Source organism: Pseudochaenichthys georgianus, chromosome 4 (assembly GCF_902827115.2).
Source record: "Pseudochaenichthys georgianus chromosome 4, fPseGeo1.2, whole genome shotgun sequence".
Lineage (NCBI taxonomy): Eukaryota > Metazoa > Chordata > Actinopteri > Perciformes > Channichthyidae > Pseudochaenichthys > Pseudochaenichthys georgianus.
This window is the reverse complement of record NC_047506.1, coordinates 40,443,085-40,468,868: the sequence shown is the minus strand read 5'-3', so window position 1 is coordinate 40,468,868 and position 25,784 is coordinate 40,443,085. Positions and strand designations below refer to the sequence as shown.

General features: G+C 40.7%; 1 protein-coding gene across 9 annotated transcripts in view; it reads left to right on the top strand.

The window, feature by feature from the left end:
• The window catches only part of mcf2l2 (MCF.2 cell line derived transforming sequence-like 2), a 175,616-nt gene that overhangs the window by 31,172 nt on the left and 118,660 nt on the right, over positions 1–25,784 (top strand). For 8 of the 9 annotated variants that reach the window (XM_034080623.2, XM_034080615.2, XM_034080622.2 and 5 more), the window contains exon 2: positions 23,148–23,231. In XM_034080623.2, the coding sequence (XP_033936514.1) occupies positions 23,148–23,231 (84 nt within the window). Of the gene's footprint in view, positions 1–16,408; positions 16,502–23,147; positions 23,232–25,784 lie in introns of those variants that run through there. The other variant, XM_034080616.2, reaches the window with a different exon arrangement.

The following is a 25,784-nucleotide window of genomic DNA, read 5'->3' as shown; positions in this document are numbered from 1 at the left end:
AGAGGGTTTGAAGGTCTAATTTCTAATGATTGATAGTTACACATACTTGTGGTATGTATTAGTTTTGTTTACTCCTGGTACCTAAAAAGGATAATAATAATAGCGTTTTTTTAAATTATACTGAGTTATTCTTCTTGTCAGGAACCGCTACTATTCGTTTATTTTATGGATTTGGGCCGGTCTGGGTCTAAATGCCAGGGCCGATTTGCTGTCCCAGTCCAGCCCTGTGTGTTTGTTTCCCGGGGAAAACCCTCACGAGAAACACCGGCTGTTGTTATGCCTGCTGTGACGTTAAGTTACTCCGTTCTCCGCTTGTAATTATGCCGTTACAAGCTTCAACGTTGTATTTATCATCTGAATTTGCCAAAACAAGTTTAATATACTGAAAGCCAAGACTTTGTTTAATTGAAATCAGATGAAAACAAACTGTAACGGACCCTGCCGTGTTATTTATGATTACTATACGCGTACATTCATAATTTCAGTCGGAGGGAGGGGGGGCGGCGCTGTGGAAGAGCAGATTAAGAGTGAGAGGTGCCTGTCTTCGTCCCTTTACAAGCTTCAAATATGTATTTATCGTGTGATTTTGGAAATAAAAGTTTCATATTCTGAAAGCCAAGACTTTGTTTGTTTAAAATCAAACAAAACACCCTAACCCCGAAAAATAAACCATGTTTACATACAAATGATTTCCTCTGACAGAACGGACAAAACCTCCCTGCTCTCTCATTAACATTCATCATTTCCACTCAGACGAGACTACGTCTAACATTGGTTACTATTATATAGGCAAGGGAGTATGCTGCATAACAATCACCCTGCTTTTCGAACACACAGCAAACACACATGACCATTGAAAAACATTATAAATAAGCATCTTATAGACATCTTATCACACTATGATATTTAGTCAGTTAGTAAAATTGTTCTTATTTAGGAAGGAAGTGTAGGTAGGATCAAATATCTAATAATATACCTCAGAGAAAAAGTTTTTTTTAATTGTCCTCTAAAAAATCCAAAAGCCCTCAAACCAAATAATAATTATTGTGTGCCTGATATTTATGTTTCTTATTTGCAATATAACTCCATTGTTGACCAAATAAATGAATAAATATCCTTAAAAAATGGTTAATGAAGTATAAAAGAAGAAATATATTAAAATAAATCAAAATTGGAAAATCATGAATACAAGGTGTCACAACCTGGCTCAAGGAATAGTAAAGTGGACCGAAAATTCCAATAATATATAGTGGTAATGTATTATTATATATGATTAAAGCTGTGAGCAGCGATGAGCGGGTCTTCAATGATCCACGCATGGTTCGCTGTTGTCCGCACGTCAACGTGTCACATAGATGTCTTCCGGACTCGGCCGTAAGAAAACGTGGGAAGTTTCGGGCGATCGGACAATGTACATGGGAGTTACAGCAAAATCGTGTTTCATGGCGGTTATGTTTCGCCATGGCAACGAGATATGATGACACCCCATAATAGGCTTAGATGTCTTGAGGGCTGCATCGTTATATACCATGAGGAGTTTTGGGCCGCTTGGAGCCTGTTCACTGGAGTTATGAGAAAACCTTGTTTCATGGCATTGTGTTGCCATGGAAACGGCATATTATTGTTTGTTTGTTTGTAGCCTTTATTTAACCAGGTGAAAGCCCCTTGAGATTAAAAGATCTCTTTTTCAAGGGTGACCTGCAGGACATTAGTTACACATGTAACATAAAAACAACAGAACAACAATAAGGATGACATAAAACATAATGTACAGGGTACAGTTTACAAAACTCTATTTACAGTTCTCAGTTTTAAACAGGTTTGCAGACTGTTCCAATTTAGTGGAGCTGCACATCTAAAAGCTTTCTTCCCTAAAACAGTCCTAGCACTTCGCACATTTAATAAAACAACATCATGAGATCTCAGGCAATACGTACTTTCAATTCGTCGAGAGATCAGAGAGCAGATATAAAAAGGTAGTTTACACAACATGGCTTTATAAATGAACATGTACCAGTGACTGAGCCTCCGTACAGTTAGTGAAGGCAGACCTGCCTTGGCATACAGGGTACAGTGAAGTGCTTTACAGTTAGTAACAAATCTCAGAGCACTGTGATAGGCGGCATCTAACTTTTCCAGGCAATGGGCAGGTGCATTCGTATAGATCAAATCACCATAGTCCAGCACAGGCAAAAAGATCACAGTGACTAGCCTTTTCCTGACCTCAAGTGAGAAACAGGACTTGTTTCTGAAAAAGAAACCTAGTCTAACCCTCAGCTTTTTAAGCAGATTAATGACCTGAAGTTTAAAAGTAAGACAATCATCAAGCCAGATACCTAGGTATTTATAACAGGTAACCACTTTGAGTACTTGTCCTTGCATAGTAACAATAGAGCATTACCTTGGTTTTATCAACATTTAAAAGAAGCTTAAGCTCAGCGAGCTGAGTCTGAATAATGTTAAAAACAGCCTGTAATTTAACACCAGCCTCCTTAATGGAGGGACCTGCACAGTACATCACAGTATCATTCGCATAAAAATGTAAAGTAGCTTCATCCACATTTTCACCTAAACTGTTGATATATATAGAGAATAAAAGTGTACCTAAAACAGGAACACCATTAGCAATGTTTAACCACTCAGAAGACAGCCCATCAAAGTGAACACATTGGGACCTTTCAGAGAGGTAGTTCACAAACCACCCCACTGCATGGCTGGATATTCCAATACTGAGTAGCCTCTGCTTCAAAATGCGATGATCAACGGTGTCATACGCTTTGGAAAGGTCAATAAATAGAGCTGCACAACTCTGCTTATTATCTAAAATACTCGTAATGTCATTCACCACTTTCATTGTGGCAGTGATGGTGCTATGTTGCTTTCTGAAGCCTGACTGATGTTTAGACAGGATATCATTTTTACATAAAAACTCCTTTACTTGTTCACTCACTAGGCGTTCGAGCACCAACTGACAATTTAGAGATTGGCCTATAGTTATTTAAAATAGTTGCCTCCCCTCCTTTTAGCAAAGGCAAGACATAAGCTGACTTCCATACTTTTTGAATTGCATTTGTGCTGAGGGAGAGGTTGAAAAGAGTAGTGAGAGGAAGAGCAATAAAATCTGCAGCTATCTTTAAAAAGAAAGGTTCTACGTTGTCCGGGCCAGCCGGTTTCTTAGGATCTAACTTAGATAATGCTTCATGAACAACATTGACAGTAAAAGGAGTAAAACTGAAAGGGTTTTCCAGACCACATTGTTCAGAGTCACGGATTGGGGTGTTCACAGAAGCAGAGTTAGTCACAGAATCAAACATAGAACCGCAGGACACAAAATGCTCATTAAAGCAATTTAGCATAGTGGCCCTGGGAAAAGAAAGTTTGGGGCTCTCTGCTAGAACTGCTACCCCCGCGACCCGACCACGGATAAGCGGGAGAAGATGGATGGATGGCCCTGTCCGATATAGAGCCAGATGCTGTGGTAAGGCAAGGCGGTAGCTCATTACGGATCTCACCGGTGGATATCGATTTTATGGCTTTCCAAAATGTCCTAGGATTATTTAGGTTTTCTGTGGTAACTGACTAATAGTACTTCGACTTTGCACTTTTGACATTTGAAGTGAAGCTATTCCTTAGCTGCCTAAAACGCAGCCATTCTACCTCTGAGCCTGATTTCCTAGCCTTTGCCCAGGCCTTGTTTCTCTCATGCAGGAGACTAGACAGTTCAGCAGAAAACCAAGGATTGTCTCGTCCCTTTACTCTAAATGTACGCAGGGGTGCATGTCTATCAATGATCTCCATACAACCAAGATAAAAATAAGACCATGCAGTTTCTACATCAGCACACAGATCGATCTTTCCCCAATCAAACCCAAACAGATCATGCACAAAACCCTGCTCCACAAAATATTTTATGTCTCTCTTAATAATAATACGAGGTTTAACCTTTTGAACCTTAGTGTCCCTAAGTGTGGCTACAACACAGTGATCACTCAGATAATTCGCAAATACTCCCACAGATAAGTATTTATAGGGAGCATTAGTTAAAATGAGATCAATTAGGGAGGATTTATTTGGGGACTTAATGTTAGGGCGAGTAGGACTGTCAACAATCTGAGTAACATTCAAAGAGATACAAAGGTTTTTAAAATCCTCTGACATTGCAGTTAACCTTCCTAGTTAAAATCTCCAAGTAGCACTATTTCCTTGTAGTCTAGCTGCGATAAAAGATTTGCTAGCGAAGACAAGGAGTCCTTGACAGCTGAGGGGGGTCTGTAACGGCCCACCACCATGACCTGTTGCCCCTTTGCCACTTCTATATTTAAGGCTAAAAATTCGAATTGCTTACTGATAGATTTGGAAACTAATGTGGTTACACTGAACTTATTCTTAACATAAATGGCAACGCCACCACCTTTATTAGGCCGGTCGGAACGATACACATTATAACCATTTAAGGCAATGTCAGAGGCCAAAATAGATTTATTTAGCCATGTTTCTGATAAAAGAATGACGTCAGCGTCAGTCGAGCTTGCCCAAATGCGGACAAAATCTAGTTTACCTAACAGACTGCGCACATTCAAGTGGATGAAACCCAACCCAGACCTAGCTTTAAAATCAGCAGGTGTAGCGATCTGACTACTACTACTGGGCGGACCAGGGTTAGGTTGTACATTTCCTGACAGTAATAACAACAACAAAAACAGGCATCTTTTCCTCTTAAACAACACACATACATTGTCATCTACTTTAGAATCACCGGAAAAGTCTGCGAGAGTGTGATTAAAGCTTAAGAAGCAGTCCTGTCGAACCATCATCGCAGGCAAACAAAAAAGACAAACATATGTTGTCGAACTGATTGCCTGTTACAAGGTAACCGGTAATTGTTTGTGTAGCACTCCCGATCCTTTGCAGGGGATGCTCACCGCGGACGGCAGAACAGACATGAATCCAGTCAGGATGACTAGAAATCTTCTCACCGTCCAAGACAGCCAAAAGACATTAGGAAATCTCAAAACTGACACTTAGATGTATTCAGGGCTGGACTGTTAGCATTGCACGTGAAGTTTGAGCACTTTTTAACGATTTACACATGAGTTATAGCAAGATTGTGTTTTATGATGCGTTGCCATGGCAACAGCGTTTGAGGAAAACTCAGTATTGTTATATCGACGTGTTGAGGGCCGAACCATTGACCATCATGTGAAATCTGGGTCCATTGAGTTACGACTACATTATGTTTTATGGCAAGGGATGCGTTTCCATGGAAACATCATATGATGGGACCTCAGATTTGACGTAGAACTGTTTAGTGCCGGAGCATTAGTCTTAGCCGCCCTCTGGTCTCAGACCCCAATTAGTTTCCACATACTGTCAGTGAGATAACTCAAAACTCTCACACACAACTTGTTTGTTTGGAAAATAAAACAATGCACCTATTATAAGATATGTAGGCGCTTTATGACCAATGTTACATGATAGACTGTGAGGGGGGGCATCATGTTTCAGTGACAGCTTTTGCAGCCTGTTTTTAGTTCAGTACTAAAGCGTTGAACGTAGTGATTTACGAGCATGTTGTTGGTTTCTGTGTTTTTTAGCGTGTTGGAAAATGAGGAATCTCCTAAATCCCTGTTTGAGTCCCTGTGACTAAACATGCTAAGATTTATGGTGACAACAACAAAGGCACATACAAGAACAAACATACACATTAAAAGTGCACACATTCTTCAACCGCAAAAGGATGATGACATTCATCTCCGTTTGTTGTGTGTTAACCCTAGTGTTTGTGTGTGTGTGTGTGTGTGTGTGTGTGTGTGTGTGTGTGTGTGTGTGTGTGTGTGTGTGTGTGTGTGTGTGTGTGTGTGTGTGTGTGTGTGTGTGTGTGTGTGTGTGTGTGTGTGTGTGTGTGTGTGTCTGAGAGCCCCATTATCAGTGGTTCCTGTCATTAGACATCCTCTGATTGTCTTCTTGTACTGACGCCTTTTTCCTTGGAACCAATAGGAAACCCCCCTTTCCCTGGACCTTGAGGAGCAACCACCCAAAAATAAAACATGTTCTGCACAATGTGTGTATGTGAGGGTGTGAATGTGTCTATAGGTTTGTGTTCGCTATAGCCAATAGAAGCGCGAGTGCTACATAGTGATGTCACTGTTACAGCACTAAACAAAGGAGTCCAATGGAGGCGCTTCAGTCAGGGGGGGAGTGTGTGGGAGACTGGAGTGATCCATTGTGCATCAGTTGAAGGTGCTGCAGGATTTGCAGGGATGGTGTTAAAATATTTCAAGGGTAATGAGATCTAAACCACAGAATAGCCTGTGACATTGTATGGACGCTGCAAAATAGTAATTGCACCTAGCATTCATGCACAAAACATGTATTAAATGAGCACTTCTCTCAACGTGATGAATGCCTAGTGCTTTACACATATTTATGACTAAACTATAATGAATGTACAAGAGCTCACAAAAGAAGATGCAGTCTGTGCTGACATTGAACTTCATGAGATGATCAGGCCCTCATGATGCGGGGGAAGTGGTCACATGTGAGCTCTACTGGAGGACTGAACATTCTGCTGAGAAGAAAGAGAAGGGACTTTTTTAAACCTCATTCATGGATTCCCACAGTTTAAGATATGTTCTACTCCTCACACACACACACACACACACACACACACACACACACACACACACACACACACACACACACACACACACACACACACACACACACACACACACACACACACACACACACACACACACACACACACACACACACACACACACACACACACACACACACACACACACACACACACACACACACACACACACACACACACACACACACACACACACACACACACACACACACACCTATATTCACTGTGAATGTGTAAGGATAAGGTGTCAGAGTTGAAGGGGTCAGAGGATTTAGTGGGGGCAAGGACAAGCAGGCACTACACAAGCATTTAGTTCTAATAGGATTGGAAGTGAACTAAAAACAAAAGCGGTTTTCACGCCAAGCCACACATTAAACATGCCAGCAGTGTGTTTGGTAGGAGCTGTGCTAATTTCCTTCTTTTTTTTTATTGAACCTTTTCTGGGATTTCCTCTCAAATGTGAGCCATTATTAGCACCTGTATGTTAATGTATGAGGAGCAGGTTATGCCCTCTGTGATGCACAGATTATGACAATAACACACTGCTCCAGACAGTGCAGCAGTGATGGGAATTCCGGCTCTTCTTGGTGAGCCAGATCATTTGGCTCGGCTCACCAAGAAGAGCCGGCTCTTTCGGCTCCCAAAGGGCTCTTCAGTTTACCACATATTATACCTTTTATAATTAAATCAAATGTAGCCCTGTTTTTGACTATGATTTATATGTGTACACATATATCACTTAAATTATTCAATACATCCTTTGTACTGAAGTATTCAAAAGTAAAAATTACATGTTTAATATAAATGATTTGCTGTGGCCAATTGTTTTCATTGTATTTACAGACCCTTGTACCTCTCTGATACCACCCAATGAATGCATTGACTTGCTTGTAGTAGAACCACGCTACACAAAGCAGATAGCAACACCTATACAAACTTAAGCATAGACATTTAAAGGGGCTACTGTATCGACATTTTAAAATTATATTTAAAGAAAATGCCCTGACAAAACAGCAGGGCTCTATTTCAGTATTAACTATAGAAAAAAAGACAGCAACAGCTGACATCAAATCTTTGCTGAGCCTAAGGATAATCATAAATAAATAACATAGTGAAAATAAATATATTGCAATGCTCAAAACAGCAGCATCCAACCGTCTCCAATCATAAAAAAACACAATACAAATAAATGTATTGCAATGCTCAAAACAGCAGCATCCAACAGTCTCTAATCCTTGGATATTACATGTCACTGCATGCATGCACGGAGCAGCTGTAGCGCGGAGATCATCATGTCATTATTATTACTTAACCAAAAAACGGCTCGTTCGCGGGCGCGAGCCGGCTCCCGTCATTCACTTATAAGACCGACACATCACTAGCACAGATGTCCACATGTTTCAGAGACAATACTGATGTAGTGTGGCCAGGGCCGTATCCAGGATTTCCTAAATACCGGGGGATACCCCCCGCGATTTTCATGATCTAGTTAGGTGCTTTTTAAGTCCTGTGGGGGGTTCACAAATTGGATAATATATTGATTTCAAACCATGTCAGTGGGCTGATAATGTCAGCATCAATTATTTTTGAAAGTGTAATGCATAAGAATCAGTTGATTGTTACTATTAATGATCTGGACATGCAGAAGAGGCTAAAATGATCACAACACATTGTCAACAACATTCATTTTCCATGTCTCTCTCCTTTCCATAACCTGCAGCCTCTCTTCCATCTTCTTTAGTCTCTCTGTCTTCTTCCTGTTCTTTACTCTCTCTGTCCTCTACTCTTTCTCTTTGTTCAATCTCTCCCTCGTTGTTCACTGTTTGCTCCTCCTCACTTGTCGCTCCTGCCAGTGAATTAAAAGCAATTCAGCCATTTAGTTCATTTCACTTGTTTGTTTGCATTATTTTTTAATTTAAATCTGTCTTGTTTGATTCTCAAAAGAGAACAAAGATGTAAGCAAATTGTGTTTTATACAATTGTATATTATGACATCATAACTGCAATAGATGTATGTATTAAAATTATGCCTATTGTAAATGAAGACTATTGTTATAGATACATAGATAGATAAATAGATGGGCTTATTAAGCCTACATTATTTTGTGTGACTCCAGTTCCTCCCTGACTTCTCTCTCTCTCTCTCTCTCTCTCTCTCTCTCTCTCTCTCTCTCTCTCTCTCTCTCTCTCTCTCTCTCTCTCTCTCTTTCTCTCTGCCTGTCCTGTCTCTTCCTTACCAAAGCTGAGCATCGACTGACGTAGTCTTTTCATTATATCTGAGTCAATGTAAAAAGAAAACAATACAATGTTATATCTTCAATGTTTTACTCAAATTGAAATGAAAGAAAAGCATTACAACGTTTGTTAAAAGGTAATCCTTCTGACATTGGATGAACGTAATTAACTTTAGCTCTCTAGCTAGTTTATTCACGCAATGTAAACCAAAGTATAGCCTATAGCTGCAATATAAGTTAGTGTGCATGTTGTCGGATGTCCACTGACTAACGTAGAGCGTTCACACAGGACCTGCTGGTCATATGATGTCCTGATGAACAGAAACACAAGCAGCCCGCTGGACTCAGGTCTCTAGATACTTCATCACTCCTCCGCTGCTCCGATACAGGGCTAGGGAGGTTTGTTGATACATGTCGTCTTCTTCCTTGCTTTAATCGAGGCTACGTAGTTATGCAGCGCCCCCATGGTCAGTAAATGGAAGTACTACAAAGAACCCCGTTTAGTGCAATTATTTCACAAGTTTTGTTATGCACAGCTCGGAAAATATTACCGAGGTCCGGACCTCGGTAACCTCAATGGTAGATACGGCCATGGCACAGAATGCTCCTCCGCTGTTGCATACTGTTCATCACATCAGTGTAATCTCCTCTGTTATGTACGCTCTTTAACACAGACTCTATTGTGAGTGTGTGGGAAGTCTGATGCTAAGTGGTAGGCAGACCGAGCTAAGACACCACAGTGGGCACTGGGCACCCAGCTGACCAACCCGGTATCACGGCAAGACGTGAACATGTGACGATTTACCATGCTGGGAGACGTGAAGATGTCACGATTTCAAACGTGACAGTTACACGGTATTGTTAACCCATGTTAACCAGTGGAGAAATAACCGGAAATACCAACCAAATGCTACTCCGACATAATGAACAGACACCTAAAAATATCCTTCCAGAAGATTTGAATTTGTGGACATTCCCAAAGATAATGAAATAAAGTTCCTTTTTCATCCAAACACTTAGAGCAAACATCTGGAATATTGGCAGACTATGATGCAGTTGGACAGGAGTTATATACATTCTCAATAACCATTTATACTGAAGTAATTTGAACCTAGTATTTATTGTCTGACTTTGTGCTTTTAGGCAAGTAGCATTCCAATCTTCCTCATCAATATCCTCTTTTATATCCGTTTTCCATGCACTTCATTTATCTAATGCTGATTCAGTGTCAAATGCAACCATGTTGAAGAATTTAGATACTAGGCCCTTTCCTTCCAAATGTCCTCAAGTTTCGATAAAGGTGGTATAGACATTATCTGTTTATGTTTTGATGACATGTAACTTTTTAACTGTACATTTTTTAAAAAGTGATTTTTAGGGATTTGATATGTCCGATATACTGTAGCTGATCAAAAGAAAGCAAAACTCCGTCTGTATATAGATCCATAATTTTCGGAATGCCTTTTGTATTCCATGATCTAAATCCTCCATCTCTTTTCCCAGGTGTAAACTGCTCATTGCTCCAAACAGGAGTAAATTGAGACAACGTTGTTGTGTCGCCTACATGTTTGTGTGCAGCATACCAAACTGAGATCGTATTCTTAAGAAAAGGGGTTTTTGTACGTTTCTTCAATGTCTTAATATCTGAGGAGTAAAGATACATCTGGAGTCAGATCTGGATATGGAGTTGATGTCTGCTCTATGTTTACCCAAGTCGGGGGTGTTGTTGTACAAAAATGATATGAATCTGAGTTTAGTTGGGCAGCCATATAACAGTGTTGTAGTCAAGTCACCAATTCACGAGTCCAATTCACGAGTCCAAGTCACTCTCGAGTCACCACTCTTCGAGTCCGAGTTCAAGTCACCAAGGGAGAGTCGTAGTCGAGTCCAAGTCCGAGTCACCCAAAGAGTGTCCGAGTCGAGTCCGAGTCATCATTACGTCTGTGTTCGAGTCCAAGTCTGAGTCACCCAAGGAGTGTCCGAGTCGAGTCCGAGTCATCATTACCTGTGTTCGAGTCCGAGTCCAAGTCAAGTCTGAGTCACAAGTCTTCATGTATTAATCTTCGTGGATATATGTGTTGAAATGATTAATGATTCTGGGTTAGGGTTAGTGCTACTAGTTAACTAGTGCAGACAAATGTATGCCACTAGTTAACTAGTTCTGCTTCTTTTTTGGAACCAGTTAAAATGTCAGAGCTTTTGCAGCACACTAGTTAACTTGTAAGACTTTTAGCGTTACTAGCATACTTGCCAACCTTGAGACCTCAGAAATCGGGAGCATTTCAAAACCACCGCGGGGGGGGGGGGGGGTGCTAATGGATCGCCGGAGCTGTATTAGCTTAACATGCTTATTGTAGTTGTAAGTGCACTGTCTTGATGGAGCATATGTGTGGGCTGGACCTGCGTTATACAGGAAAGGAGTGAGCAAGGGGGAGTTTTGTCGATTCTTGTTCCGTGACTTATCTTCCTCACCCTCTCAGACTTTCAGTTGCACGCGCTACTAAAGAGACGCGCTACCATGGAAACCAAACAATGTTGTAGCTGTATTAAAGTCTGAGTGGAAACAGGTTCTACTTTGGTTCTACGAGTGCTGCTCCTGGCAGTAAGGCTAGTAAGGCTTATGTGGTAACTAGTAGGACAAAAGTGCCACTAGTTGCTGAAAAAGAGTGACTAGTGTAATGTTTTATTTAACTAGTAAAGCAGAGTGCCAAACTAGTTTGACCATATATCTAACAAGTGAAATCAAAGAGCCAACTAGAGTAGGCATCTGCCCTCTGATATCAAGTATATGGAATAAATACTCAAATGGCTAGCCATACCTCATAAGAACACACACACACACACACACACACACACACACACACACACACACACACACACACACACACACACACACACACACACACACACACACACACACACACACACACACACACACACACACACACACACACACACACACACACACACACACACACACACACACACGTTCTCACTCCCATCCCGTCACATATTGACGGACGGTCAGGGCCCCTCCCCGTCGCTATATTACGTACAGGGTACCCCTTTCCCTTCATTTTCTACGGGCAGGGCGTCCCATAGACCTTCATTGCGGACACAGCGGACCCCTTGACCGTCAGGCTTCTACGGGCAGGGCGTCCCATAGACCTTCATTGCGGACAGCGGACCCCTTGACCGTCAGGCTTCTACGGGCAGGGCGTCCCATAGACCTTCATAGACCACGTGATCAACAACGATGGCCGACCTTCGTGTTATACTCGGTGGAAAATGGCTATTTTAAGGTTCATTTGGCCATTAAAATGCGTTTTGATCTCATTTTATGCGAGTAATGAGTTTTTTTATTTCTGATTATTTGTGCAGTACATGTACATGATGTTTAGTTTGCTAGTTATGACGAAGATTACTTCATGAATGTGTACACATTCATGGTTGCTAAGGTGGTTGCTATGGACGCTGCAACAGCTCCCAGACCACGTGATCAACAACAATGGCCGACCTTCGTGTTATTCTCGGTGAAAATGCCTATTTTAAGGTTCATTTGGCCATTAAAATGCGTTTTGATGTCATTTTATGCGAGTAATGAGTTTTTATTTCTGATTATTTGTGCAGTACATGTACATGATGTTTAGTTTGCTAGTTATGACGAAGATTACTTCATGAATGTGTACACATGGTTGCTAACGTTTTTTTGGTGGAAATGTGTTTTTTCACAGCAAAGTCACCCTCTGTACTTGGACTTATTGGGAGAATCTAAAGGCAAGAACATCCCAAATATTCATTTAGGTCTTTATTGTAGACCTTTAGTGTTGCCGTCTGTGAGGAAAATACATGGGGCTCAGAGCCTCGTATTTTTAAAATATTTTTTTCCTTCTAATTTGTTATTCTTTTCAAAATAACACACTGTTATTTACTCACCAATGACACACAATTATCCTTGCTTTTATTTATTGGTTTAATTCTATAATCTCGGGCTATTTTGGCGTTCGTCAGGAACTGAATTTCAAAATAAAAATAACCGGAAACAGACATAGGCATTTTGAGCGATTACCGAAGATCCTCAGCTACGCTGATTGGATGTTTTAGCCGCAAAGCATGCTGGGATTTGGTGTTTATATTATATGAAATCCGGAAAACATTTTAAAAGAATAAAAGAATACTTAATTCCGAGTGCTCTTGCTTTTCTCTTTGAAAGTAATCACATAACGAAATTGTAATACACGGTTCGGCTGCATTACATTACAGATCTGCCGTAGTTCTTTATTTAGAGCGCCCTGATGAGAAGACCTTTGGAAAAACTGAAGAAATGCCGCCGAAACTGAATACTTGACGTGGATCATAAATATATCAACAATTAAAAAACATCTTCAATTTCTCTTCACACAATACATCTCCTTGCAGTATCAACACTAATTCGGCTGACTTTTACATTTGATATAATTCATAGATAGGTTATATTTACACCATAACGGTGCATAGCTGATATAAAAGGACTTGTAGTTTTTAAAGATATTACTGATTTGAATTGGATTGAATTTTGAATGTAAGAATACTGAGTCTGAAATAGTATAGCAATATGCTGTAAAATGATGTGAAAGCATGAATAAAACTACACATCTTCAGATGTTGTACATACAGTGTCCTACACTAATAATACAAACTTATTATGGCTGTGTGTACCTTGTGTGCACCGCCTAGTGGTTAAAGCACGTTATTGAATTATTGTTTTTATGTGTTATATTTGATTAAAAAAATATTAAGAGTACATACTTTCATAGGGGGAAAGTAGAAGGTCTGTGATAGAAATACAGAATATAAAAAATCAAGAAGATACTATAAGTGATCTCTACAATAAAACAGTTTAGTGTAGGATGTACAAAGATATTAATAGGAGGAGGTGCAAAACAGAAAAACGAATTAACCTTTATTTAAACATTAAATAACAGATTAAGGTCTTCTTTTAAATAAGAACGTCTAATATATTGCTTTCCTGCAATGTTAACTATGTTGAAGCACCTATTTTAACTAATATTATACATATGGATTATACTCTTATGTATGTAGATAGAATAAGAAATGTGCAGAATATGACAGTTTAATGGTGGAGGTACACACATATTGATAGATGTCTTGTAATGCACTGTTGAGGAACCTGTGACCCAAGTTTTTCATTCATTGCATAACTACACTGTAGTTGTGTATATGATATGTCAATAAACCTTTAAAATCTTGAAATCTTGAAAGGGATGTGCAAAATAGCCATAATATATAGTCTTTAATTAACTATTAGTAGAGAATAACGAGTAATTAATATACTTTATTACTCGTTTCCATTAATGTCAATTGCAGATACATGTTTAGTCTTCTCAAGCACCAACTATCAAATATCTCTCCTGATTGTTGGCACTTGACAATCACCTTCCCTGAATTTTACTCAGGTGTAACTAAAGTCTGATTTAAGGGTTGTTTATATTTCACATCATTAATCAGAATCTGCAAAGTAACTCAAATAAGTGTAGTGGAGTAAAAATACCAGGTTAACCTCTGAATTGTAGTGCAGTAGAATTACAAAGTATCAATGAGCGGTCATGTGGGTATAAATTAATGCTATATATTGATGCTGCGCATTATGGACAGCGATTTTCACCCATTTATTAATTATATGTTTTACATTTGATAACACCAATGTGTTTAATACTGGCAACTTCTCATTGTGGGAAAAACGAAAACGTTCAGTAGAGACGTCCCATAGAACATTTTGCGAAACACAATAGTGTAGTGTGTAGTTCTGGGAGGCGTTCGATTCCAGTTCTGGATAGTCTGGCGTGGTTTCGTTCCATTTCAAACAGCTGTTTGACGCTCTGCGTAACCTTGGCGCACTGCCACTCCAACATCCAATCCCAGACCTTGAAGAGTAATCATGGGGACTGTAGTCCTAAACGATAGCTTGGGATTATGGGTAGTGTAGTGTCTTCGGCCATCCTAAACTCAAAAATGTTGACAATCGCAATGATGCTCGAACTGTCCCTTATAGGCCTACGTCTGTTTCCGGTTATTTTTATTTTGAAATTCAATTCCTGACAAATGCCAAAAAAGACCGAGATTATGGAATTAAACCAATAAATAAAAGCAAGGATAATTGTGTGTTATTGGTGAGTAAATAACAGTGTGTTATTTTGAAAAGAATAACAAATTAGAAGGAAAAAAAGATTTTAAAAATACGAGGCTCTGAGCCCCATGTATTTTCCTCACAGACGGCAACACTAAAGGTCTAAAACAAAGACCTAAATGAATATTTGGGATGTTCTTGCCTTTAGATTCTCCCAATAAGTCCAAGTACAGAGGGTGACTTTGCTGTGAAAAAACACATTTCCATCAAAAAAACGTTAGCATTAATGAAGTAATCTTCGTCATAACAAGCAAACTAAACATCATGTACATGTACTGCACAAATAATCATTACTCGCATAAAATGCCATCAAAACGCATTTTAATGGCCAAATGAACCTTAAAATAGGCATTTTCCACCGAGAATAACACGAAGGTCGGCCATTGTTGCAGGTCTCCCTTGTAAAAGAGATCCATGATCTCAAGGGACCTATCTGTCTAAATAAAGGTTTGAAATGAAATGAAATTGTTGTTGATCACGTGGTCTGGGAGCTGTTGCAGCGTCCATAGCAACCACCTTAGCAACCATGAATGTGTACACATTCATGAAGTAATCTTCGTCATAACTAGCAAACTAAACATCATGTACATGTACTGCACAAATAATCAGAAATAAAAACTCAATACTCGCATAAAATGACATCAAAACGCATTTTAATGGCCAAATGAACCTTAAAATAGGCATTATGAAGGTCTATGGGACGCCCTTCCCGAAGAAGCCTGACGGGCAAGGAGTACCCTGTACGTAATATAGCGACGGGGAGGGGCTCTGACCGTCCGTCAATATATGACGGGATGGGAGTGAGAACGTGTTGCACGCACACACACACACACACACACACACACACACACACACACACACACACACACACACACACACACACACACACACACACACACACACACACACACACACACGCACGCACGCACACACACACACACACACACATTCTGCAGCTCAACCTAATTCTGTATTTCTCTTTGCTTCCATCTCTTTCATTTTCACACACTGTCTGCCCTCCCTCTCTCCCTTCTGATTGGCTGTTTGCTGCTCAAAGAAAAGCTGTTGAACTACAGCTGGAGCTGGAAAAAGTGACCACAGTAACACACACGCAGTTCAGGGCTGAGCTCCGGCTGTGAGTGTGTGTTTGTGTGGGGGAAATCTGAGAAAAGAGAGAGAAGAAAGAGATGTGTTTGTCTGGATGTCTGGAGCAGTCTGATTGATGATGAGGATGGTGATGACGGTGAAGAGGCAGCTGCTGTGGACAGAGCAGGGCTGCTGCTGGATGTTCTTTTGTCCTCACTGGTGGATACCATGAGATTATTTTATGGGATTACTGCTTCTACAAGGATTTCCATGTATGCCTGTGTATGTGTGTGAGCCAGGGAGACGCTAACATGAAGAGTGTCAAACATGTTATAGGTAATGTTCACACACACACACACACACACACACACACACACACACACACACACACACACACACACACACACACACACACACACACACACACACACACACACACACACACACACACACACACACACACACACACACACTGGACTGTCGTGTACTGTAATCTGGACTCACTTTGTCAGTTCTTCTTTCACATTTGCTTATCCTTTAGTTTCTTTTTCTAGCTTACTCCCTGAAGATCAGTTCAGAAACTCATGTTCAAAGTTAAGTTAATTGTTCATGTATTGTATAATGTACATGCACACATTGTGTTGTTTTCATGGGCTGTGATGAGACACCGCAGCACTCTGTCAGCCTGCTCACCAGTGTTTTCCATTACAGTCTGCTAGTTATCATTTAGTTTACAAATCATTTGGTTGTACTTATGAATGGTCGATGGAACTAGGGAAAATACAATCTCTGTATGCAGAACTTTTTGCATTTTGCCGTATCCTAAATCAGACGTAATAGAGCAGTGCAGGATGAAAGCGGTTGCTAACAGGTGGCTACATTAAACTAGTAAACGTCATCAAGACAAACATTAGCTTAGCGGTGGTGCTGTAAAGTCATCTCACTGTGATGTAGTTCACACAGTGCATTTACTGAAAATCATAAAATAGTGTTAATATGCAGAGATTATTCTGCTACATTTACAAAACATGCAAGTATAACTTGTTTGCCAAAGATCTTGTTTTTTCTGCAATATCCAATACAAAATCCCTTTGGCATTTTGAGGAGAAAGCCCTTCCAGGTTGGCCTACAAAAGTATGTTATGACTGCACCACTCCATTGTGAACTAAAGCATTTAGATTTCCTGCGTCTTCTGAATTGCAGACTGATCATAATCTTTGAAACATAATAATCCTGAACATCTGTTTGTTCTGACCGTTTTGATGTACTCGGATCTATGGGCTTTTACGGGAATTGATGACATTCACAGTTGCTGCTATTCTTGGCCATCTTTGTAAAAGCAACCTTTGATCTCAAACCTGGTTGAATAAAGGATAAATAAGAGGAAGCAGTTGATCTGCATGTGTTATAAAATAGATTGTTTTGGTTCTTTTAAATTAAAAGCATATTCAAACTAAATGGCTAATGAGAACAAATTATAATACTTTTATCATTGGGTTTCAGTTATATCAGGCTTTCTGGTACTTAGCCTTAGGATCAGTGTGTGGAATGTGGGGGAGGGGGGGGGGTGCTGGTTGTGTGCTAACCTCTGAACCACCTTTTAGTTCATGAAAAAGTAGTCCCAGCTCTTAAATTACCAGGAACTTGTTGTTGGAAACGCAGCTTAATATTTCATACTTTTGGTATGACAGATTAATGTTTCTGCAATGGCGGTTACAAACTTACTATGCAATCACTAAAAAAAGTATAGTAGGATAGATTTCTGTGAACACAAGAGGCTCAAAAAAAGCATATAAGAAATGGAGCTAAGAGTATAGGCTGCAGACTGTTTGTACCTGGATCGCTGACAACTTTAAGTCAATGGGAAAATGTGTTCATTAAGATATATGAGTTCAGTATGGGGTGTGCGCTCATCACAGGGCTTTATGGCTCTGTAAACCTAGAGATGGAAACAAGCAGAGACTGGAGGAGAAACATATGTAGTTTCATATAAAGGGGCGGTGGTGGCGAAGTCGATAGGGACTTGGCTTGGCAACTGGAAGGTCACCAGTTCAAGTCCCGGCAAGACCAAGTGCTACCGAGGTGTCCCTGAGCAAGGCACCGTTCCCTACACTTCTCCCCGGGCACCGTTCAAAATGGCAGCACACTGCTCCTAACACTAGGATGGGTCAAATGCAGAGAAACCGTTTCCCCACGGGGATTAATAAAGTATATCAAAATAAAAAAATAAATAAAAAATAAAGCACTGATACAATCTGCACACAAAGTAAGTGAGTTTACTTTAATGGCATGCTAACATTTGACAGTTGGTGCACTGACGGTGAGGGTCCAACAGAACACACTTAAATAAAGAAAACAGCTGTATAAATTTAGCAAAACGCTGCAAGGAGAGGAAATACAACCACAAACCAAGAAACACTTTGACATAAACTATCAGTAACTATAACAATGCTAATTTTCCCAGAGTGCATGAGTCAGATATGTTTGCAGATATTTGTTAACCTCGTGTTAGCCTTTTGCTGATTACTAGGCTGCCAATTCAAATAACGGTACATAATATCAGAATCATGCAACCAGCCTTGCTCAACGACAAAAAGGAGGATTTCAGTTCGTATGAACTGTAATTACACTAATTACACTACCCTTAATATTGGCGTGTGTGTGTGTGTGTGTGTGTGTGTGTGTGTGTGTGTGTGTGTGTGTGTGTGTGTGTGTGTGTGTGTGTGTGTGTGTGTGTGTGAGCAGCAGCAGTGACATTGTGTGAGAGCATGCTATATAATCCTTTTATATGTAGAGCTGTTGGCTGTATAGGAGGTGACAACTAAGGTGCATATCTTGGCATCATTGTTGTGTTATAGAAACACAGAGTCTTGACAGCTAGGCAGAGAATGTGTGTGTGCTTCAGCTCAATCACTTGTAACCACATTCCTTAGGGAGTTAATGTTGGTGACTTGTGAAGTCCACCACCAGCTCCTTGGTCTTCCCTGTATTGAGCTGGAGGTGGTTCCTCTGGCACCAGAGGGTGAAGTCCTGCGTCAGCTCCCTGTACTCTTGTTGGAGATGAGGCCGACGATGGCAGAGTCTTCAGAGAACTTCTAAAAGTGGTTCAAGGTTCAAGGCTTTTATTGGTCATACGTCATAAATCTTAGGTCACAGGCTCCTCCAACAGAGCAACACAATAAAACATTTAAAAGTAAATACAAAAAGAAAAATAGTAAAAAAGTGAAATAGTGGAATAGTGCAATAAGAGTCTATATACAAGTGATTGAATATGGTATATTAGATCAATAATTTCTAAATTTCAGCCGGATTAATGTTGTGGATGTTATTGCCTGTGGGATGAAACTGTCTCTGAGTCTGGTGGTTTTAGTCCGGATGCTGCGGTAACGCCTGCCACACGGCAGCAGACTGAACAGTTTGGGTGATGGGGGTCTTTTATAATCCTGAGGGCTTTCTTCCTGAGCCGCTGGGAGTAAAGGTCCTCCATGGCTGGCAGCTCCGTCCTGGTGATGATCTGTGCAGCTTTCACCACCCTCTGTAAAGCCTTACGGTTGAGGGCGGTGCAGCTGCCGTACCAGACCGTGATGCAGAAGGTCAGGATGCTCTCTGGTGCACCTGTAGACGTTGCAGAGTATCCTGGAGTCCATGTTGACTTGGCAGGTAGCTGTCTTGTGTGCAATCCTGCAGTGTACAGCGTGAAGAGAAATGGCTCCAGCACCGTCCCCTGGGGGCCGCCATACTGCAGATGATCGAGTCTGATTGACACTCCCTGGTCCTAAGTGACATGGGGGTTAACCATAGTCTTCTCCCTGTACACAAACTCTCTCGGATCTGTCATTAGCCTGCATGGTTTTTCATACCACTGCTACGCTGACGACACCCAATTAATTCTGTTCTTTCCCCGCTCAGAGACCCAGGTCGTCGCACGCATCTCTGCTTGTTTAGCTGACATCTCTGAGTGGATGTCCGCTCATCATCTCAAGCTCAACCTTGACAAAACTGAACTGCTTTTCCTTCCGGGAAAAGATTGTCCCACTCTTGACCTGACCATCAACCTCGGCCCCTCTGTTGTTTCCCCGACTTAGACTGCAAGGAATCTGGGTGTGACCCTAGATAACAACCTGTCCTTCACTGCAAACATCGCTGCTACAACCCGCTGCTGCAGATACACGCTTTACAACATCAGGAGGATGCGTCCCCAGCTGACCCAGAAAGCCACGCAGGTTCTGGTCCAGGCTCTCGTCATCTCACGCCTAGACTACTGCAACTCCCTCCTGGCTGGTCTACCTGCATGTGCCATCCGACCTCTGCAGCTCATTCAGAATGCAGCGGCTCGCCTGGTCTTCAACCTTCCTACATGTTCCCACACCACGCCGCTCCTCCGCTCCCTCCACTGGCTTCCGGTAACTGCTAGAATCCACTTCAAGACACTGGTACTTGCGTACCATGCTGCGAATGGATCTGGCCCTTCCTACATCCAGGACATGGTTAAACTGTACACCCCAGCACGTGCACTCCGCTCTTCATCAACCAAACGGCTCGCTGCACCCTCGCTGCGAGGGGGACCCAAGTTCCCATCAGCAAAAACACGTGGGTTTGCTATCCTGGCTCCAAAATGGTGGAATGAGCTCCCCATTGACATCAGGACAGCAGATAGCTTACACACCTTCCGGCGCAAACTGAAAACTCATCTCTTTTGACTCCACTTCGAGCGATAGAATTCATAACAAAGAACTGCTAACAGAGCACTTATATACTAACAAAGGACTGGCTTATCTAAAGCCAGTTGAGCAGCACTTGAAATACTTGGCTCTATGAAACCTGATGTACTTATATGATTCTGTTTTCTTCAAGGTTGTGTCTTCCTGGTCGAATGTACTTATTGTAAGTCGCTTTGGATAAAAGCGTCAGCTAAATGCAATGTAATGTAATGTAATGGTTAACATGTCAGTTGGCACACTGAAAGTTTTGCTTCTCTTTTTGAGTAGCCAAAAGCGGCTTGTGAAAAAATTTATTGGCAATTAGGAACATCAGGAAGTACAGAAACGCAAAGACAGAAAGACAACTGCTGTTTTTGCGTGTCTGTACTTCTTCCTGATGTTCCTAACCAGCGTGATGTGTGAAATTGTAGGGCTATTTTCATGGGTAACTTCATTTTTTGGCTTCCTACCATTTTCCTGACCTTTGTATTAGGAAACACTGATGCTGCTTCTCTCTTCATGCTCTGGTACCTCTTTTTGTATTTTCAACTTTTCTCTTTACCAGCTTTTCTTTCAAATGATCAAATAAAAAAATAAAAACTAGAACATGTATATAAAGAGCCAAGTACTACCAAAGGCAGCCTTCACAGTCAGTGAGAATGACCCAAACACCTCTTTTGTTGTGCAGTTCAGTAAATTAACTGGATTTGATTGATAGTTCAGGTGTCATTTGATTCATGATCCTTGTGAAGCAAGTTACCTACCCTGCTTTATAAAGACATTTACAATGTGCAGTGGAATGTAATCTTTTTTTTTGGCGCAAGAATGAGTTTTGTAACGGAAATGAGTAAGCAGTCTAGCACTTCCTTTTAACAATGTCTCGAAGTTTGTTTTTTAAATTAGTTTTTTGTTTAGATTCCTGGTTAAGGTCTGTGGTAAACGCAAGCTTATAAAATGTTCCTGTTTTATTATACAACATAAAACATACCAGACAATACCATACTCAAAGAAGCGATTATTAAGACAAGACTACTTAACGTCATCATGCCGAATGTTAGCCATCTTTGGCTTAGCGGTGGCGTCATGGTGTCCATGACCTAGCTTCTTTTTGGGCTAAAAGTTGCTAACAAGTGACTAAATGTGACTATGCAACGTCATCATGCCAAACATTAGCCACTTTAAGCTTAGCGGCGGTGATGTGGTGACCATGACCTAGTTTCTTTTTAGGCTAACAGTTGCTAACTGCTAACGTTGCTAACTTGCTAACTGCTAATCTAGTCGAATGTTAGCTGCCTTTAGCTAGGCAATGGTGATGCGCAGCCATTGGACCGTGATGTAGTTTGTTTAAAGTCTAATGCTAGGTTTTTACTTCAGGCAATCAATTCAGCTTCAAAAATCATAAAAGTGGTAGGCCTATTAATATGTGGAGATTTTGCTGCTGAAAAAAAACATGTGAGTATCATAAAAGTGTGTTAGGAAAAATCCCATCGAGGGAGCCCTTGCGATGCCAACTTCTGTTTCAGCCTATAGAAATATGTCAATATTGCACCACTCTAATGACACAGAAAAAGGCAATCCAAACAGGTTGGAACAACAGATATGATTTAGCGATAGGTCCACATGTGTGCTACGTTTAAATATGGCGGTTGCGGTGCTAAATATAAACGTAATCCCGATACAGCAGACTCAGATGCTAACAGAGCTAACAGAGCAACATTGATATTGGCGCAATTAAAAGCCATACTCACTACCACCCATTGTGCTCTCCTTTAGTCAGCCCTTACACCCCCCACATCCCCCTGACCCCCCACCACCACCAGCATACAACCTAGCCAAGCATGTTTCAGGAATAAAGTACAGTCAGTGTCAATGCATGTCTTTATTCTCAGGGACAGAGAAAGGTTTGTTCAGTGAACCCTGCCTATAGAGTTTCAGGCTACAGGGGAACCAAAATTAAAAGCAATTTTTTTTTTAAAGGAAATGAAAAAAGAGGTAATCTGATGAAAAGGAGAACAGAAACATATACATGTAATATTCTGAGTTATGAGTTTCTTTGAATAATGCACATATCCAAACAAAACAATGAGAAGATGACTGATGTAAAGATGTTTTGTATGTGCACCTGTCACGCAGGTCTGTCTGACTATATGTGTTATATTATGTGAAGAATTGATCCCCCCGCTCCCCCTTTTACATTGTGCTGTAACTCTCTGACTGTCTGTGATCCATGGATGTTGAACTGTGTCTCTAGCTCTATCTGATGAATGTGTCTCTCGTTCCAGATGAGATCATGCAGCAGGAGATCCGGCCGCTGCTGGCTGTGGACATCATAGAGCAGCTCCACCGCCAGTTCGCCTTACTCTCAGGTACGGAACGAGACCGCACTGCATACCAAACACTGTGAGGGCTCCTTACTTCGCCTAAAGCATTACATTAAGAACATGTTCAGAGCAACTGTGGGCCAGGAGGGTAGCTAGTAGATATGACCTTCATTTAAACAGTTGAAATTGGTTAGTAAAAACTAAAAAGGAAAATTCATTCTCAATAATAATTGCCATACAATGGCAAGTGAATACATATTGAGTATACAGTCTCAATTCAGTTATGGTGTTGCTATGAATATTATTTTATACAATGGACATCACTGCTGATTTAATGCGTGCCACAAATAAACCAGAAAACATTGTTACATCTTTCCAGTTGGCCAAAAGATATTTGCATGAATAAGTCCATGTGGAAATTAGTTTGAGCTGCCTCTTCATTTTGCAATTTTTTTCTGTGATATTTAAAGGAGTATTCCAGCATTTTAGCATTGCACTTACATGAAGTTGGACAACTCGAGAGGAAATATTTTATAACATCAATATCCAGACATTCACTCCAGGGTTGTAGCTCATATTACACTGGATGTATCCCAGCTTAGCACCTCTACCTGCTAAATACTTTGTCTTTTAAATCCTTTCTTCAACGTATTGTTTAGGCTTTCTGTAAATAAAAAAACACGTTGTCGGTCATATAGCCTTCGTAACCCCGGAGGAGAAAACCCTGCTTATCTTTCACTATTTTATAACACAGAAACACAGGATACTAGAGTGGATTTGACGATAGCAGACCTTTAGGTTTCCTTTATGTTTAAAATGGGTGAAGTAGCCGCTTAACATCAAACCAGCCACATCACATGCTGTAGACATGTGTGTTACCACATTCCCTACCTTCTCCTACTAGGGGATAACAGTGAAGTCACTCGATGTATGTGTCTCTACTGCATGGTATTACACAGCTTCACAAAGGCTCTACTGTATATTATTACTATGCTGTATTGTACATCAGAAAGACCCTCTTCTCCCCTGGTCTATACCGTATGCTACTATAGACTCTGTTCCTCCCTTGCATGTACCACAAGGAGCCAACACTGTCATCATCCCCTAAGTATGTTGTTTTGGAGCATTCTGTGTCTTCCAGTATATCTCCTCATCCATATAGAAACGGACTGTATTTATATAGAGTTTTTACAGTAATTGGTAATTGTTACCCCACAAAGTGTTTTCACATATACAAGTTTCACCCATTCACACACATCCATACAGAGGCAGAGGCTGCTCCGCCAGGTGCCAGCTGTTCAGGGAGACGGACCTCTATCTAAGCAGCAGCTGCCCATTTCTTTCCAATAATGGCAGCAAGCTCTTATCCAATTCTTATATTATTGAACATTAACAATGTCTTTGTATTCAAAGTGCCAAATCCAGTGTCACTTCAAGCTTACAGGAACTAAAGATTCCCTTTTGAACCTTGTGATAAGTATTGTATCATTGACAGAAGTCAGAAATAAAGACTTCAAGTATTAAACTGCTGCTTGATTTAAAATGATTGGAAGACCATCAAACCAAAGTGATAATGTTTTTTGTGGAAGAACACAGAAAGCCCTTAGGTTGACTCCTGAAGCAGAATAGGAGAGGACATTGAGTCATTAAAAGTCTGGTTTAATCCACATATTGGGGCATATCTACATATATATTTGCAAAAGAAAAACCTCTGTGGTAATTAAGAACAATCCAATTCCATTTGTTTTCCCATGGTTGTTTTTCATTGGGAACAGAAGCTTTCCACTGCAGTCCAGCTGGAGGGAGTTATTGCTCCCGTCTCCCCAGCATGCACTCTGGGTTCCCTCAGTATTCCACATGTGGCACAGCAGCCGCTGTGGTTCTGCAGAGATGCTTCTCATTCCTTCTCTCGGTCGTTTTACAACATCAAAAATAACTACTGTTTTCAGAAATCCCCTTCTCAGCAGGACTTACCTTCAGAGCACTTACGTTTAACAGAAGCACAGTTTATGGCTTTGACCACATGTGTGTAGCCTTCTCAGCAGGATAGGGGTTGGATATTTTAGTCCTTTTTCCTTATATACAGTTTTTTGACATGTGAACAGGAACCATTCTTTCTTAGATTGGGGGGAAATGGTTGTATAGCATAGTATATACTGAATGTACTGCAGGTTAAATGACCTTAGCGCAGACACAGGGCGGCAGAAAGGAGAATATATTACTAAGAGGACTGCAGTTTTGTATATTGCCACACTGAACCCAATGAACTCTGGTGGCCTTTACTATAAGAATCAGCAACCAGCAGAACACATGTATACCAGCAGGGGGAGCCACAATATTTGTATAGGATACTCAAGAAAGTACAAGAAACATTTGTGGCATTTCCACTGCTTCTTTACCACTTTAGTGTCGTTAACTGAACTGTGGATATGACTGGTAACAAATAGTAGTCATTCCTCCTTGTTTTGAACTATTGTTTTAGTTTCCCCCTACATATAAACTTATCATATTGATTACATTGGCAAGGTCAACAACGTACTTGGTGTATAACATGTGATTCTGCCCCTAACCTTATCAAACCTTAAACCTTAAATCATC